Source organism: Hyposmocoma kahamanoa, unplaced genomic scaffold (genome assembly GCF_003589595.1).
Source record: "Hyposmocoma kahamanoa isolate Upper Pololo Valley unplaced genomic scaffold, ASM358959v1 65, whole genome shotgun sequence".
NCBI classification, from domain to species: domain Eukaryota; kingdom Metazoa; phylum Arthropoda; class Insecta; order Lepidoptera; family Cosmopterigidae; genus Hyposmocoma; species Hyposmocoma kahamanoa.
In genome coordinates this window covers 16,821,840-16,838,677 of record NW_020653853.1, presented here as the reverse complement: position 1 = coordinate 16,838,677, position 16,838 = coordinate 16,821,840, and the positions used below count along the sequence as shown (strand labels likewise).

General features: G+C 36.2%; 3 protein-coding genes across 3 annotated transcripts in view; 1 reads left to right on the top strand and 2 right to left on the bottom strand.

The window, feature by feature from the left end:
• Positions 1-243: 243 nt before the first annotated feature.
• Positions 244-9,894, bottom strand: LOC113231547. Its single transcript, XM_026465869.1, has 7 exons — positions 9,849-9,894; positions 8,351-8,485; positions 7,391-7,578; positions 6,112-6,777; positions 5,373-5,485; positions 3,755-3,898; positions 244-841 (listed from the first exon to the last, which is right to left on the bottom strand). The coding sequence occupies exons 1-7, from the start codon at positions 9,892-9,894 to the stop codon at positions 706-708; spliced, it is 1,428 nt and encodes a 475-aa protein (XP_026321654.1). The 3' UTR covers positions 244-705.
• Positions 9,895-10,717: 823 nt separating this feature from the next.
• LOC113231471 lies at positions 10,718-13,344 on the top strand. The gene is made up of 3 exons (XM_026465798.1): positions 10,718-10,931; positions 11,229-11,372; positions 12,725-13,344. Exons 1-3 carry the CDS (start codon positions 10,837-10,839, stop codon positions 13,311-13,313), a joined length of 828 nt encoding a protein of 275 aa, XP_026321583.1. The 5' UTR covers positions 10,718-10,836; the 3' UTR covers positions 13,314-13,344.
• Positions 13,345-15,351: 2,007 nt separating this feature from the next.
• LOC113231546 (probable ribonuclease ZC3H12D) overlaps positions 15,352-16,838 on the bottom strand; it is a 21,158-nt gene continuing 19,671 nt past the window's right edge. The window contains exon 5 of the mRNA XM_026465868.1: positions 15,352-16,815. Within this exon, the coding sequence (XP_026321653.1) occupies positions 16,573-16,815 (243 nt within the window). The 3' untranslated portion in view covers positions 15,352-16,572. The remainder of the gene's footprint in view (positions 16,816-16,838) is intronic.

Below are 16,838 nucleotides of genomic sequence, written 5' to 3'. Positions count from 1 at the left end.
AACATTACATTATTACGAAATTTAACATATAATCATGAAATTAGTTATAAAACAAACTACACAATTATATAATCTTTACAAAGTAAACATTCATTCGAATTTTCACACTTATGTAAATACGTAAACAATAGGTACCTAAAATACAACCTCTTTTTGGTTAGGTACTTAGTAAAATCAACTTTATTTACACTATAGTAAAACTTGAGTAGGTAAAACTTCTACTTTAGATTTTGAATAAACCCCGTCTGACGAAACCTTCTGAGATTGAAAAAAGGTTGACATCTTCCTGTTTTTTTCATTATTTTAGCTGGTACAACCGGTACGAAAAGTGCTTTATGTAATAATTATGTCGAGAAATGTTCGTAAATGGTTCTTTAATATTTCTTTGAAATTACAACATTTTCCATAAAACTTTACTCCAATATGCCTCGGGCCAAATGTAAATTATGACCAGCCGTTGGGACTTGATATACATAGTAGGTACAAAGCTTTATCAGCAAACCGTATGATCAACGAGTTTTTTAGCTTTCAGGGCCAGTCTACTAACAAATTGCTCAATATCGGTAAAATATTCTTCAGTATGTTTATAAATCGATAATTATAAACATCACGAGTATTAAATTCCGATACATCCTTAACCAATAACCTAACAACATTTAATAGGTATGCACCGTCGTGCATATTTAAGGTACAATTTCTATTGATCTAAAGTGTATGGTTAGGATCCCTCTGTTGCTTCGGCGACACGTTTTCTTGGTCCTCATTTGGTGGCAAAGTCCTCCTCTTCATTCTCATTCTGTACATTTTACTTTCGTCTGCACATTTTGTTGTGATTACCGTTCTGAAAATAAAAAATAAATAAACTTAAAAACCTAGGCAAGAACTTTGCTTTCCACTGTCCCAAAAATAATTTTTTGTCGATCTAGAAAGCAATTTGTGAAATAGGTAACTGCGAGGGATGTTTCAATGCTTGGGAAATTAATGTCAAACGCTTGCAAATACATAGACCCTTAGTGTAATAACGACGCATTTGCAAAATGACACCTTTCCACAAAATTATCTTCTTCTGCCCTTCAATTGACCACGATACTTTCATATCTGAATTCCTGTCAATCAATGTCTCATTCCCCGCCTCCATAACAATTTAATTTTATTCATGTAACAAAGATATATGTATATCATGTACTAACCTCATTTATCGAAAATAATAATGTCGAGCTTTAATATTTAAGCCGATATATACCTTAATAGCTACTCACCACCGAACCTATATCATTTTTCATTCAAATCTCGTACCTTTTCCATAATCTGTAATTCTGCTTTCCCAACCTTTTCATTGGCTAAATTTTTTTTCAATTCTAATGTAAGTGTGCATTTGACCTCCATCTCACCTGATGGAAAGTGACGATGAGGTCGACTATAGAGAATGCACACCTAGATAATGACTATTCACTCTCGCCTTGAAAAGGTCCAAGTTATAACGTTCAGGGAACATGTCTGCAGGCAGGGAATTCCACTCCATAGCCGTTCGCCATATAAATGTGGAAGCGTAACGTTTCGTGCGAATCTTTGGAATATCCACAACATAGGGGTGGAACCCAAGTCTACGCCTAGTCCCCCGGTGATGGAAAGGGGAATCAAATCATGCAATTCCAACAGATACGCAAAATCTTAAATTAAATTTGTATTTGTGTAGATCGACGTAATGTAACCTAGTGAGTAAGGCTATTGAAAATATGATTTCGTTAACGCAAGTTTCTATAACGGCGTTGATACGTAGGCTAAAAGGTCGGGTGGAAGCCAAGCCTACGCCTGGTCCACCGATGATGGAAAGTGGAAGGCGGAACTAAATCGTGTAATTCCGTCGCACACTCTCCGTGTTATAACCTGTAAAATACCGACAAGCAGGCTTTACAGTGGCGTTCAAGGCTCTGCAGCTTCCGAGTCACCTATAAGCCTCTGGCACGCTTATCAATTGAATCCAAGGCGGCCAGTTGATACAGCTGAAGCAACTGTCCCGGTGTGAAGTAATGCCTCACCCTGGAAAGGATGCCAAGCTTCCTAGCTCCTTTTTGGGCCGTGGATTCAATGTATATACCGAAGTTCAGATTGGACGACAGGTCCATTCCAAGTAACTGGAGACGGTCGGCTATCGGCATGGATATATCACGAAAAGTCGGAGTCAGCTCAAAGGGATTCCGTTTAGTGGAGAATAGACATGCCTGCGTTTTGATAGCGTTAAATTGACAAGATTGGTCGCCCCAATCGGAGACTGCCTTGAGCGTCAAATCTAAACGGCTAACCATGGACTCTCGACAAGACTGGATTTCCTCTCCACTGACCTTTGCATTGGTCCAGTACCTCTATCTACAACTGTGCTGTCATCAGCATACGCAAAGGCACCTGGAATTAACATATCATTGATATGCAGCAGAAAGAGAGTTGCAGACAGTACGGAACCCTGAGGAACTCCAGCATTTATCGCCATATGTTCGTTATATAAATGCGAAGGCAAAGCCGTTACTAATAAAAAAAAATTGTTCCTTCTTGTGACCGCTAGGGGCGCTGTATAATTTGCTGTACAAAATCGTGAAGTAATTTACGCGATCGATAGCGATAACTGTCATAGTAAACTTGTTTAAAGATTCTAGAAACGAAATTAGTCGCTAACTTTTTATGTTATACAATTTCACATACTTATACATAATTTGTTGCATGTAAATTTTTTTTTTAATATATTTCTAGTTCGTATTGCTTTTATGATTTTCATGTTATAAAGGCACTTTTGGCATAATCTTTAATTATACAAAGAGTAGGGACGAATTTCCAATGTTTTCTTTATTACCAATATTAAATTTGTCACCATTGTAAATTGTACTTTATATTAATACAAAGATCGAACACATAGAAAAAAATCCTTCGACACGGTGGGAGTTGAACCCAAGACTATGCTGCACCGTAGTGTTGTTCTTAGCAACTGAGCCACAGGACAAGTTACCGAGTTGTCGATATTCTCCTGTTGTGTTTTTGTTAAAGACCTTTGTACTGGCTTTCGGCATTCGTCACCGCTAGTGACATCGAGTGAGAGATTTTTGAAACCTCTCAAAAAATTTTAATGCAATTTCATAGTCTTCCTTTTAAGATGCTGTTATTTAAAATAAAACGAATTGAAGCTTTCGTAGTAAAATTACAGGCGGTTTTTTTACATTTCGCGGGCTCGATTCCCGGTTCAGACAGGCGATTATTTAAAAATCTTTGAATGCAATTCGAATTGTTTTTAAAATCAAAATGAAGTCTTCTTTCACTGAATTTTTCTATCTACGGTATTTTGTACTTTCCATCCCTGTGGCATAGCTGTGGGACATCCTGTATAAAACCTTATGTAATCATATGTCAAAAGTGCTTTTGTTATGTGAAATTTCGAGGCAAGTTCTTTTTCATATCGTGAAAAATTTTTAGGAACCGCCTCAAATTTATTATATATTTTTTCCGAATTCATCACTTTCACTTTTATACGGAATCAACCAACGCTATTTCAGGTTGTATCAACTTCTCAGCACAAAAAAGTAATCGACTATATTCATTCGTATAATATTTAGATAAACCTCTTTCCAGAAAAATTATCATTTTGCAAATATGGTCTTATTGCACCATAGATTTTTCTAGATCCTTGACCGAAACTCAGTAGGAGCTTATACTTAATCCCAAGTAAACAAAAAAATAGAATAACTACAAACACGATGCTAAATCTTACCTGACAAGGTTGTCTTTCACGTGAAATCTGTCCGCCACTTCAATGACGATATCAGATACTATTTTCGGGTTGAGGAGCATTTTCGCTGGTTTGTTCATGAACGCTGGGGAAGGCTTTCCTGTTAGGGAGTGTGTAGCTAAGACCCTAGAAAAACAATTGACACACGATTATTTGTGAAACCTTTAAGACTACCCTAAAGACCGTGGAATATAATTTATGTCTTCAGGCTTTTCTTTGCGGGAATCCATGTTTATACGCTCGGTCGAAGACAACCGTCGAACAATCAACGTCTCCTAAAGATGCCTCGCAGAGAGGCGAAACCGATATGGTATATTTTTGGAAGTAGTGTTTGAGACTCTAAAGTTGCGCAGCTACTTGAGCTAGTGTTATTTATTTTATTAATTGTCATGCGGAAGGAGGTTGGGAAAATTAACTTCATGAAAAAAAAATCAGTACAAGCTCTTCGCGGAGTAGTAGATTTGGTATGGCGTGACTGGCTGGTATCTGCAACCCGACGACTTGGCACCTATTTTGTGCCGTGGGCGTGTTATTCCCACTAGTTCCATGCATGGAACTTTTGGGTTACAATTGTTCCATGTGGAACTGGGTACATGGAACTACTGGGAATAAACCGGTGGGTGCAGAGTCCGACTCGTGCCATCCAAGCTCTTCCAGGAATCCGAGCATCCTCCTAGGCCTGCTGAAGACTTCGGAGAACAACCGCGGCCATTTATATTACCGTGCAATATGCCACATTCTGACATAAAAGAAGGATTCATTTCGAAAGCTATTAGCACATAATTTTAAGCTTTGTAAGAGAATAGGTAATTAAGTGTCGTCGAATGGAAATACAGAAAGTTCATTTATCTCAGAAACAACAAGAATAGAAGCCGGATGTCTACTCAACCTTTGCTTTCAAATGTCATTGTGTGTGAATTAACGGAATAAACATTGCGAATCTTTTATTCTTTCGAATTTTAAAATATACGATACACACACATACTTGACATTCAATTACGTACGTTGGAAGATATACTGCGTATATACAAAACAAGTCTCCTGAGTCAAAGGTATATTGGAAAAGGCTGCATGTTTAGTTAGAAACCAAACAGTTTTATGGATGTGGGAAAACCTGCCGCAGTCAGGTAAGTAACGCCGTACATCCGTTATCCAAAGCAACTTTGAGCATAGATATGTAGTTTCTTTCTTTTATAAGTATATTAGTTATTGTGGTAAGTAGTAGGTTACAGTCGTGCAGAAGCTAATGTTATTTGAATAAATATTTTATGGTATTTACATACAGAGTACATATTAATTAATTATGAATATGATATGTAAAGCATCTCATATTTTATTATTTATTTATTATGTGACACAATAATTATATTATTTTTTATATTTGACTGCGAGTATAAAAATTTTAGTGTTTCGTGAGTGGTGTTTGATAGGTACGCCTAGCTATGATGCACTCCGTGGACTCCACGTAATACAGCGCCCTGGCTGTTCTCAGCCACGGCATATATGCTGAATGATGGCCATTTTCTAATTACAACTTAAAATCAATGCTACTATATTTCTTTCTTTCATTTTCCTCTATATTTTCGTCATGATTACTTACTTTCTTGGAAATACTGCCATCAGCAAAGTTCTTGTAGCTACGGTGTATGTTTTCCAATTCACACTTCTGTATTGATCTCTGTGTATTAGTGTCTGTCCACTTCCTATTGGTATCTGTAACAGTAACATCTAATAATGATGTACACACATTTACGTGCTTTATACAATAATTACTAAAAGGTGGCCGGCCGGCACCGGCTGGTTGCGGGCGGCACAGGACCGGGTGAGTCGACGTGCTCAAGGGAAGCCCTATTTCCAGTAGTGGGTCCGTGTGAGATGATGATGAAGCAGTAATTATTTAGATTATCTACTGTTTTTTAGACATAACATGGTTTCGCTTATCACGACAACCAGACTGTTTAGTCAAGATGTAGTCGACTATGACGTAGGCAACCAATTCAATTCCTTACTTTTACATTCCTGCTTTTGAAGAGTATAGTTACTGATGAAATTACAGACACATGGGACTTGTCAGCTTTATGTCGTAGAGTGACCGGTGCAGTGCCTCTCAACTCTCAGCGATTTAAAGATCTGAGTGGCATTGCAAGTGTTATGGAATGGACAGGTTTGTCACTTACCACCAGGCGCACGACTTGTTCAACCCGGCATTTCAAATCATAAAATAAAGCTGTACTTTAGTTTCGAATTGTTCTATTAGTTGGTGTTAGTAACCTTTATTTATACCACATAGCACAGCAGAGTCATAAAATTCGGCCAAGAGTTAAAAAATTTGAACTTACCCACTCATCCTTTTGGTCTAAAGCTTTTTTCTGTTTTGTAATTTTCTGTTCTTCTGTAAGTACTTTCTTACTGGTTATTACTCTAGAAGTATTGTATTTGTTCGTAATTAATACATTATCTTCTGATCGGCGTGAATCGTCACTATGAAACAAGTATTCGTCGTCATTGTCATCGTTCTGGACATCCATTTCATTGTTTACTACATTGTTTAATTCGGCTTTTTCGACTTTAACAATCCTGGGCGTTACTTTTTGTGAATTGTTAGGAGATAGTTTATGTAGACCGGGTTTCGTGACATTATTCATTGTAATTTTATTGTTTGTATTAGTAACATTGGTGCTGTTATCCAGCAAAGCCACTTTCATGGCTTTTAAAGCTCTAAAAAGCTTTTTAAATCTGTTATCTATGTCAATCATTTCTTTCTTAGAGAAAAATGTTGAAGTAGGTAAAGGGCTATTGTTCTTTCTTGTAGAATCTGGTAGAGATTTTTTGTCATTTTTACTAATAGCGTTCAGACTTTTCCGCGTTTCCATAGTTCTTTTACGATTATTGAGTATGATTTTGTTAATAGCATCGGCTCTGTGACTCGGTTTAAGAATTTTACTGCAACGTCTATTACCGTACGCTCTTTTGTATCTGTCCATTTTTGATCTCTTGCTTTCTACCTGAAAATTTGAAATACATGTTATTGCACGTTAAAAATGTTTTATTACCTCCAAATTACGACAACTGATTCAGTCGGAATGTAAACTTTTTACCATTGGCTTACAAATAAATGGACGACGGGTCTAATACAAAAACCACCCACAACCTATTTAAACGTAGTGACATGTAAAGGAATATGAAAAAGCTAAAACGTTGAATTTAAATTGTAATGTCATCGCAGTACTGTCTAATTTTGCTTGCTTCGCTGTCAGTCGAACAAACGAAGACTAAAGCGTGAATGACGCTCTGTATACGATTTTAACGCTATAACTATAAGTTCGGACACTTTTTAGCGCGGACCCGACGTCCATATAATTGTAAGTCAATGCTTTTTACGGTTGTTTAAAACAATTATGTTGTCTCAAGGTACATAAAGACTTTGCTCTACCTGATTTGATGTTATAACAACATAACTTATGCAGGCAATAAATTAGAGAATAATCTTATTGTTTCTGTAAGTGTTTTTATTATTAGTTATTATGCTCGGAGTCACGATAATACAATAATAAAGCACTACTAAATGATTGGTAGGGGCAGTCAAGATAGAAAGATCTCAATATCAAGTTAGTATACCTCTTCATCGTCGTCATCTTCTGAGGACTCTTGTTCAGCACCACTGGGGGCCCAGTCATCAGAGCCACTAGCGGAAAAATCACCGGGCTCCTCGGTCGGTCCCGAACCAGGTTCGCCACTGGGCCCGGCCTGTGGTGCATCGTCATACACTCTCGGAGTTACCTGTTGCTCTAGAATATCGCGATCACCTGCATGATATGAAAACCACATGTAAGTAGGTATAATGGACCACGCCTATATAGGTAACTATGTGTAAAAAGGCTGTTATAATTAGCTAATTATATTATTATATTATTAACTGAAACGTGTGTCACTGTTAGCAGGCAACTGAACTAAGTACGTACCTAAAAAAAAAAACAAATATACAAAATGTCTCCGGCATTGCACTGATAGTGCAAGTACCTAACATAAAGGCGCGACCATATTATGAACCAGGCGTTTTACAATATAGTAACCCGGTAGAGCTACAAAATAAAGCTACAAAACTTTAATTTCTTACACGCAAATTTGAGCGCTATATAAATGGAGTAAGGTATAGTTTTAAAACAGGTAGGTATCTAACGTAACAAGCCTAATTTTATGGTTTATAATATTAGTTAAATATATGTTTTGTTTTATTCAATTTAAACTTGAGATATGATGACACTTCGGGATCACCCATTTATTAAAATGCAGTAGAAAATACCACGTAGCAAATAGCAACGCGAGCTCTGTTGATGTCATGTCGTTACGGTACATCGAACTTGTAACGTGTCATTTTATCGCGCCAACTGCTTCTTTAATGAAGTCGGTTAAAAACAGCTGCTAGAGTTATAGAACTTGCTTAGTATTTTTCTTTATGTAAAAATTACTTTACGGAAAATGTATGTTTTACAGTATGCTTTAGGAAAGGGAATTTAATAAACCTTGAGTCACAAATGGTTCTACCATACTAAACCAATTAAATAAATGTATACTTACGAGAATTGCCAATAATCGTCCCCGGTTTCCTGTCTCCTTCTGGCCCAGGGATGGTGACTACAGTACCCACTTTAGGCTCCCTTTGCAGTCCCACCACCTTCGAATTGACCACGGCACGTCCACCACTGTTCCACTGCACAAGTAACCACTTATCTATCTTTCGAGTAGTCGACATATTTAAAAAAAATATTATTAATTGTTAAAAAAAAATCTGTAATAATGTAAGTAGATAGTCTCGAGTTGTACCCGTGAGAACTCAAGGTGCAATGCGCCAGGTAAAAGTTTCATTACGCACCCTTGTAAGCAATGCATCCCCCGCCCTTCCCTTCAATTTCTAACAATAAGTTTTCGCCAACGGCTCGGGTATTTGGGACCCACAAAAAATGCACCTTTTTGCTCACCGTTTCCTAGTAAGTTTCTAAGTAGAGATTTATAATGGGTATTCCCTTTGTGCAAGTTCCGAGTTCCGACCCCTCATTGTCTTATTCAAAGACAGATGCCATAAAACTTTTGTACGTATATAAAGTCCCCTTTTGCTTTTTCAAAGTCATTCTGATTTCGTACTTAGGTACTTTGTTAAGAAAATTGTATTAGATTACGTTAATAGTTAATTCTTATAATATGCTATTCTATATATTGGTATTTCGCGTAATATTATGCCTTTAGTTAGTAAAATTTCCATCCTTATCCTAGTTAAAGATTCGCGTAGTATGCGATACGTGAACCTCAATGGTCTCATAGTATGAGAAGAAATCTTGATAGTTTTATAGTGGACTTCTACTACTTGGCCAATAAGAAGTTAAGGTTGAACAAAATTAAGAAATCTTTTCAAAGTTTTGAAGACTTTGAAGTCTATGAAAAAATAATGTAAGTAGTTATTTTTATTGTCGTTAGTCTTTTTAATGCGTCAAGTAGGTACCCTCACTTAACTTAAGGTGAGAATGTGATTAAAGACGTGCTGGTGTTCACACGTCTAGCGTCAAAGTGACAACTTTATACTAGGGGTCGTATTGTAGAACTCTACTCAATGCTCAAGTCAGGATTTAAGTATGGTTTAAAGCACTTGATATCATACTCAAGTCCCTGCCATTAGGGTCGTATTTCCAGTGCTTGTGTTGCCAGTGCAATCCTGACTTGAGCATTGAATAGAGTTCTAGAATACGACCCTTAGTATATAATAATACTTTAGCAGAACTCCAATTAGGTACGTAAACAAGCACATTAGGGTTAGGAAAAGCATAATTAAGTTAAGAACGCCTGCAACAAGAAATTGATAAAAACTCTTTGAAGACATGAAGTCCCAACGCATATTGGACAACGGTTTTGATCATAGGCGTATGTTATTATAATACACTCTGCCACAAGGAAAAGTTTTCCTTTCCAACTCAATATTAAAAAAACACCAACGTTTTATGTGGCCCACTGTACACTTTGGCCAGTAGAGACCCATGCCTACCTAGAGGAACATAGTTGGTTTATACTGGTTTATATACCTCGTCGTAATGCGACAAAGTATGCGGTTGACAGTGCGTTAGCGGGCGCATTTATCCTTAGAGGATGGAAAAAAAATAGTCTAAGCATTTATCCGACACGAATTTCGCTACGCGGCGACTGCGTGCGTCTGTCATGGCAAAATACGCTCTATTTAGCTTTTACGTTTTGACTCATTTAGACAGGAACGCTCATTTAGAGCGTTCGGACACGCGGGCGAGACTGGCTTGAACTTGGTTTACGTGGCGGCCGCGCGGCGACCGCGCGGTTGTATTATTCAGAGGAATTTAAATGTTGTTGCCTAGTAAATAGAATTCAGATTCGTCATTAATAATACATGAAGGCGTGCCAGCTGGGCGGTCGCCACGCGGCGGCCGCGCGAATACTTTCTCCTCGTGTAACTGGCCGCTTACTATTTAAAGAAGGCAGAAAATAAACGTTTTAGTTTTCATAAGACTTACAAACATGTCTTATTGCTTTGTAGCCATTTTGTAGCGTATATTACTTACCTGGCGTTGACATAGATTAATGAGTTCGTTTTGAAAATTTGAAATTTTAATTTTTTATTAACACGAATCTTCGCTTTCGTAGCATTGAACTATTTTAGTGGCTAAAAATAATTAAATTTATAAAAAAATCGATACAATCAAGTATTCAGTAATATATATATATATATATATATAATACAAACAAATGCGATTACTATAAATTTCGCATTGTGTGTAGACGTACATTTAATTATAATAATATGCAAAAGCAGTGCATGGTTTGATTGCAGTTTTCAGTGTTTAGAAGTTTTTATTACGAAACGAAGCAGCTCTGAATCTGTCATTTTTGACAGATATTTATATATAGTAGTATCTCTTATTAGTTTGTGGATATAGTGGTCTGTGGTTCTAATTTAGGTTTGGATTATACGCGTTTTGGGTTATGTTTTATCTTGTTTGTCGTTGACTGAAACTGATTATAATTATTTTTTGTTAAAATAATATAATATGGAAGCAAAAACTTTACAGAAAAAGAAGCTAAACAAAACCAAACTTAAGAAAACTATCAAAAATGTTCTTTGTCGTCCGGACCCCGTATTTTGGTAAATTTTTACTTAAAATCCGTCTTTACCCCGTATTTTATAAAGTAGGAGAAGTAGATCCGTTGACATAATTACAATACTAATATTAGTTTTCTGTATTAATTTGCTAATCATTATGTTTGTTTGATATACTTTCCTGCACTTGGAATAACGTAGTGAGTTTCGCAAATTCTCGGCTTTTGGAAGGGCTCTATAGCAGAAAACTATTGTTAACTGCTGTTCCGATGTTGAACAAATTAGTGTGTCAACTAATAGAAATAGTAGATATCATAAAATCTGTTACTGTGTTTTTTTCAGGCCCTTATTATCAAATGACGAGAAAGAATCATTAGATAGCACATTGAGTAAATTTAAAATCCACATACCAGAGTTCACAAAGCCTCTCTGGAAGGATTTGAAATCAATACCTAAACAGCAAAGACCAAAACATCCTAAAATAGAGTAAGTAATACTGCCGTACATTCTTTTCTTAATCTTGTTCTCATAGGTTCTATGTTATTACTATTTTATATTATTTTACATGTTTATTATCTTTACTTAATGTTTCAATTGATCACCAATACTTGAATCCAGTGTCGTGAAGTAAATAAAAAAAATTAAACCAGCATAAAAATAAGCTGAAATCTCAACAACATAGGAATGGGTAATATAGCTTTTTCTGAATATCGTATCGAAACTATATATCAATATTCGAAATCGGAATTCGAAACTATATATTCATGGATACAGCACACGTGTGCACTGCGTTGATACATTGCTGTTACTGATATGCAAAATCAGATTTCGAAACTATATATTATTGGATATAGTTCTACAAGAGTAATGCGGGCCAATGTTAGTATACAGTTTCGAAGACGCACAAAAACCAGTTTCGCATTGATATCCACTGAATATATAGTGAAAATCTGATACGCAGCAATATCGATATATAGTTTCTAAGATATACAATACCGGATTTTCGATATTGCCACAATATACAGTTTCAATAACTATATACGATTTATCGAGTTCTTAGGTTTTTGCAATGTTACACATAGGAAAAGAAACTATTTTTCCGCATTTAAATCGCGTATATTTGTTTTTTCAAACAAAGCAACTTTTGTTTTTCAGACAAATATACGCAATTTAAATCCGGAAAAATGGTTTAATTTCCTATATATGTATTGGATTTGTAACGCCCATTCCTACAACAACAACAATTAACACTTTCTCTAAGTTAATGATTGCAATTTTTCACCAGATTTCTTTTTACTTTAAGTTATTTGTATTTATAAAATATATGATTATTTTTTTGTATTATTTTCTTAATTTTGAATAATTTGGTGTTAAAAACGCAAAATCGATAAAATTCTAATTAACACAGTGTTAATTGCCTGTGTCAATCTGTAAAAATATTTTTTTTTTATAATCTGTATTTCTCATTTGTAAGGCAGATTCCACTAAAAAGAATGAGCAAGAAACTCTAGGGTTTGCTCTTTGCAAATGTATATACATTTGAATACATTTGTGTTTACAATATTTATTTCAAACATCTTAGATAGAGACAAGAGCTAAACGGTTCACTACCAAGTAAACAAACTTTTAGAATAAATTTCTTCTCTCTCATGAATCTATGAAATTATTTTCTCTTTCTCCAGCTGTTTTTATTTAAACAAGGGTTTTTAAATTGCAGTTGGAGAGGAGCAAAATGAAACATAAAAATATAATCTTTTGTTTAATTTGAACTTTTAGTTCAAAGTTTTAGTAGTAAAATCTCTGTACTTATATGCATAGTTTTTTTTTTTTTTTTTCAGGCGAATAGAAGGCTTAGTATTTGGCATATCAGAGTGTCTCACATTAATAAAAAGTAAACAGTCTTCAGCAATAGTAATAGAATCGGCTGTTAACCCTCGAATGATAATCCAACCAATTTTAGAAGCTTGCATCAATAATCAAGTACCTGTAGTTTGTTTGGAAGGGTTGAGAAAGACTTGTTTATCAAATTTTGGCATCCCTACCACTTGCTTGGGCGTGCGAAAAGATTCCTTGAAAGAAATTAGTGACAAGGTCAATGAACTTGCCAAAGATAAAATTCCTTTAGTACAAACAAAGGAAGCTAAAAATGAAGACGTAGTACTGTCAAACTCTAAGACAGCCAGCACTATGGATGTTGCAGATTCCTCACAATGCGTATATCTGTATAGAACTAATAAAAAGACCAGAGTATTTGTGCCACCTTCTGAAGGAGATATCAAGAAATCAAAGCTCAAATTCATTGGTCAAGATTTCATAGAATTTTCTGACAAAACTAATAAACCAATTAGTAAATCTGACAAGAAGGCTTACATGAAAATGCTTGTAAAACGAATATCAAATAACCCTAATAGAGTGAAAGTGAAATAAAATATTTACAAATACTTTGTTTATTTCTGAGTCAACAATCCCCTCAACAACGAAATTCCATCACACTGTTATTGCAAATTAAAGTTGGTTTGCATTTCATAAGTTCTGATATTTCTGTAAAAAAATTCTGAAAGAATGGTCAAATATGACTCAGTTCCGGCGCAAAAGAAACTATCTCAGAATTTTACTTATATTAGGTAAGTAAATTCTGTATAGTTTTAGTTTTCGATAGGTATCAGTGTCTTGTCAATATTGCCTTTTCTTTTTGCTCAGGCGCAATAGAGTTAGGTAATGTATGTTCATGTATAAACAAAAGCCTTCAACAGTTTTTGTTCTCTATTCTTCAAAAAGTAATGTAATGTTTTCATTTCGAATTACAGGTTCTCTTTGATAACACGAGGGCAATGTCACGCGCCTGATAGTCCAGGGTGGACTAGATACTGTGACCCTTTTCCTTTAAGCAATAGTTTAGCTAATTAGCGTCGTAGAGAGCACCTTAATAGATGGCCAAAACCAGTGGCGTAGCGTCAATCTCTGCTACCCGGGGCCAACCTTATATTTGTTGCCCTTTCTATTTTCACGATTACGAAAGGAGTTCGTTCGGGCAGGCTCAGCTCGATTGGGTTTTTGTGTCAGACTGCCGCCGTTGCCACCTTTGTGTGGTTCAAGATGTTGTTTTCTCAAATAGTGGAATTTATTTTCCTAATTTTAAGAAAAATATAATTTTGACTGGTTAGGGCTCGCCGCCGCTCCCATTGCTATACCACCCGAAGCCATAGCTCCCTCTACACCCCCTATACTACGCAACTGGCCAATTTGCGCATGTCTGTTTGTGCAGATCTTCACCACAGACGGCAATTCATTTAGGCGCCGCATGAACGTATGTTTATGTTGGGTACAAGCAACCGACACTTAGAAGCGAATGTGTATGTTCATACAATTAATGTAAAATCACACAGACAGTCGAACACGGCACATCAGACTACACATTTTTGTTCGAAAATCGCAACAAATTGTGTCAGTGCAACGGAACAAGATACGTCAATGTGTGTCGAGTCGAGTGTCAATGAGAGTCGGTATTGTGTAGACTTAATTATGTAAGTGCATTTTAAAGTAAACACAATGATACTGAGAAAAGATATTATTTAATAACTATCAACTATAATGTCAAAAAAAGACATTAATTAATGTTAGGCATTCCTCACATTAAGGAATGTGGTCATATTTTACCAGCAATGTATTCAGCAGGACAATAAAAAGCCCTTTACCTATACATTGAAAAGCTTAGGTACAATCAAATTTTACCAATTTATGATATAAAATATCATTTCTTTTCTCTCTTTCGATTTCGATATTCTATGATATTTACGAAAGTTCATCTCGGTAAATTTTTGATATGCAACAGTTAATTTTGTCACAATTTCATAAAAGTTGTTTGTGGTCTAATATTGACGTGCATTATCTTAAAATTCAAAACATCATTGGTAAAATTTGATAGACTTTTAATCTAAAATAGTTAATGCAATACTCCACGAATATTGATTTATTTACAAATAATAATTCTAAGGAGTAACACATGTAAGTAGATATATTTATCTTACGCTTCAATCGATGCATTGCATTTAGTATGTATACAGTTCAATTTAATAAAAATCAAACAACAAATTGTGTTCAATGTTATATCTATAACAATAATGACTATAAGTCCACATTTTCTGGCCCTTTTTAACGCTAAATACACCAAATAGATACATTGATTTCTTTTATATACATTTATATATAGGGTACTTGACTGTTTTTTTATTACGACAACTCGCATGAACTTACTGGAAATAAATGATAAATTTATTTTTCAATATCTCTTTGTAAATTGCATGTACGCCGTTATTACGATTGTGACATATGAAACAATATATTGCCGTCTCTTTCTAGGCAGGAGTTTTTGATTTCCAACAAATTTCAATCAACTTAAACATATCTTGTTATGCTAACGAAAAGTTTAGGTACTTTTGAAATTACTAGGTATTTAATACTCCGCATGTATCGTCCTACTCCTGACTAGCTGCTATCATTACGACATTAGGCCAATTTTCAGGACAAATTATTTTATTTTCAACTGCACAGCTCGTTGTAATCTGGTTCCATAAATCAATTATATTCCCATTTAAAATATGGTAGACATATAGTGGATAATGTTTGTCTTGGAAGCTGCGTAAGATCGTACGTTTTGCTCAATTATGACAAAAATATCAAATGCGACAGTTATAGAGGACAAGGAAGTTGTAGTTTCCAGTCCTTAAAGGTCGATCATGCATTTTGGCAGCAACAGCACATGCCAGGGTGCGAGCTTTTACATTGCATAATTACATGTACCAGGTGTCTCCACGAGAGGAGCAAACACATATCTTATAAAGAAATGTAAATTTAATTGTGCACATTGCAACCGAGGTGCTGCTGACAGCGTGCCCATGTGGATCGACCCTAACTCTATTATTTAAATTTTGCATTAATGTAGATAGATATAAAAGTAAATATAATATTAATTGTAAGGCTTTTGAATTATAAAATTTTAATATCCAACAACATAATGAAAATATTCAACTTGATACATAGTACCAATAATAAGTTTTAAACCATCAAACAAGTTTGAATTACTTTTTATTGCTGTATTTTATTTACCTAATAAACTTTAATCTATATAATCATGTATTATCATAATATAATAACTGCTATACTTCTTTAGAAGTAATCGTTAACATCCAGACGAATGTATCGCTATATAAATTCACTGGCTAGAATATATAAATACATTATCAACAATAGTGTGCGAGGAACCGAGGTCCTCAAATGTAACAAAATATTTAGGTAATATAGTAGGGTTAGTACAGTATAACAAAAATAACTATACAAATATAAGAATACTTAACGAAAAGAATGAATTTGTACTAGCTCTACTTTTAGTCAGAATAAACTTTATACAGCATGATACACTTCTTGGAAGCGTACAGCGAAACAATAACCCGGAGAATGTACAGTAAACGTATAAATGCTTACACAAATAGTAAACGCGACCGTCCTCGTCGCTTTTCGATACCCATCGAAGTCCGTTACTAGCAGAATTTGGGCGTTTCGATCTCCGCGCATACGACCACTCGGTTCCACTCGGCCCCGGCGCCGGGCCCGCGGTCGAGACTCGGTTGAATGTAAAATCTGGGTTTTCCTCGAAAACCGAGCATAATCCAAAGGGGCCTCGGCCGCCTCAGTGCGGGCGCAGCGGCACGGCCTCGCTGGGGCGGTAGCGCGCCAGAATGATGGCGCACATGCGCTGCGCGTCCACCTCGTCGGGGAAGGCGGCCATGGCCTCGGCCACCTGCGCCTCGGGGAAGATGCCGGCCAGGTGGAAGTGCATGCGGCGGCGCGCCTCCCACAGCTGCAGCGCGCCGTCCGAGGTGCAGGGCGAGCCCAGCGCCGCGCCCGCCCCCGCCCCCGCCCCCGCGCCCGCCTGCGCGGCGCCGCCCGGCGCGG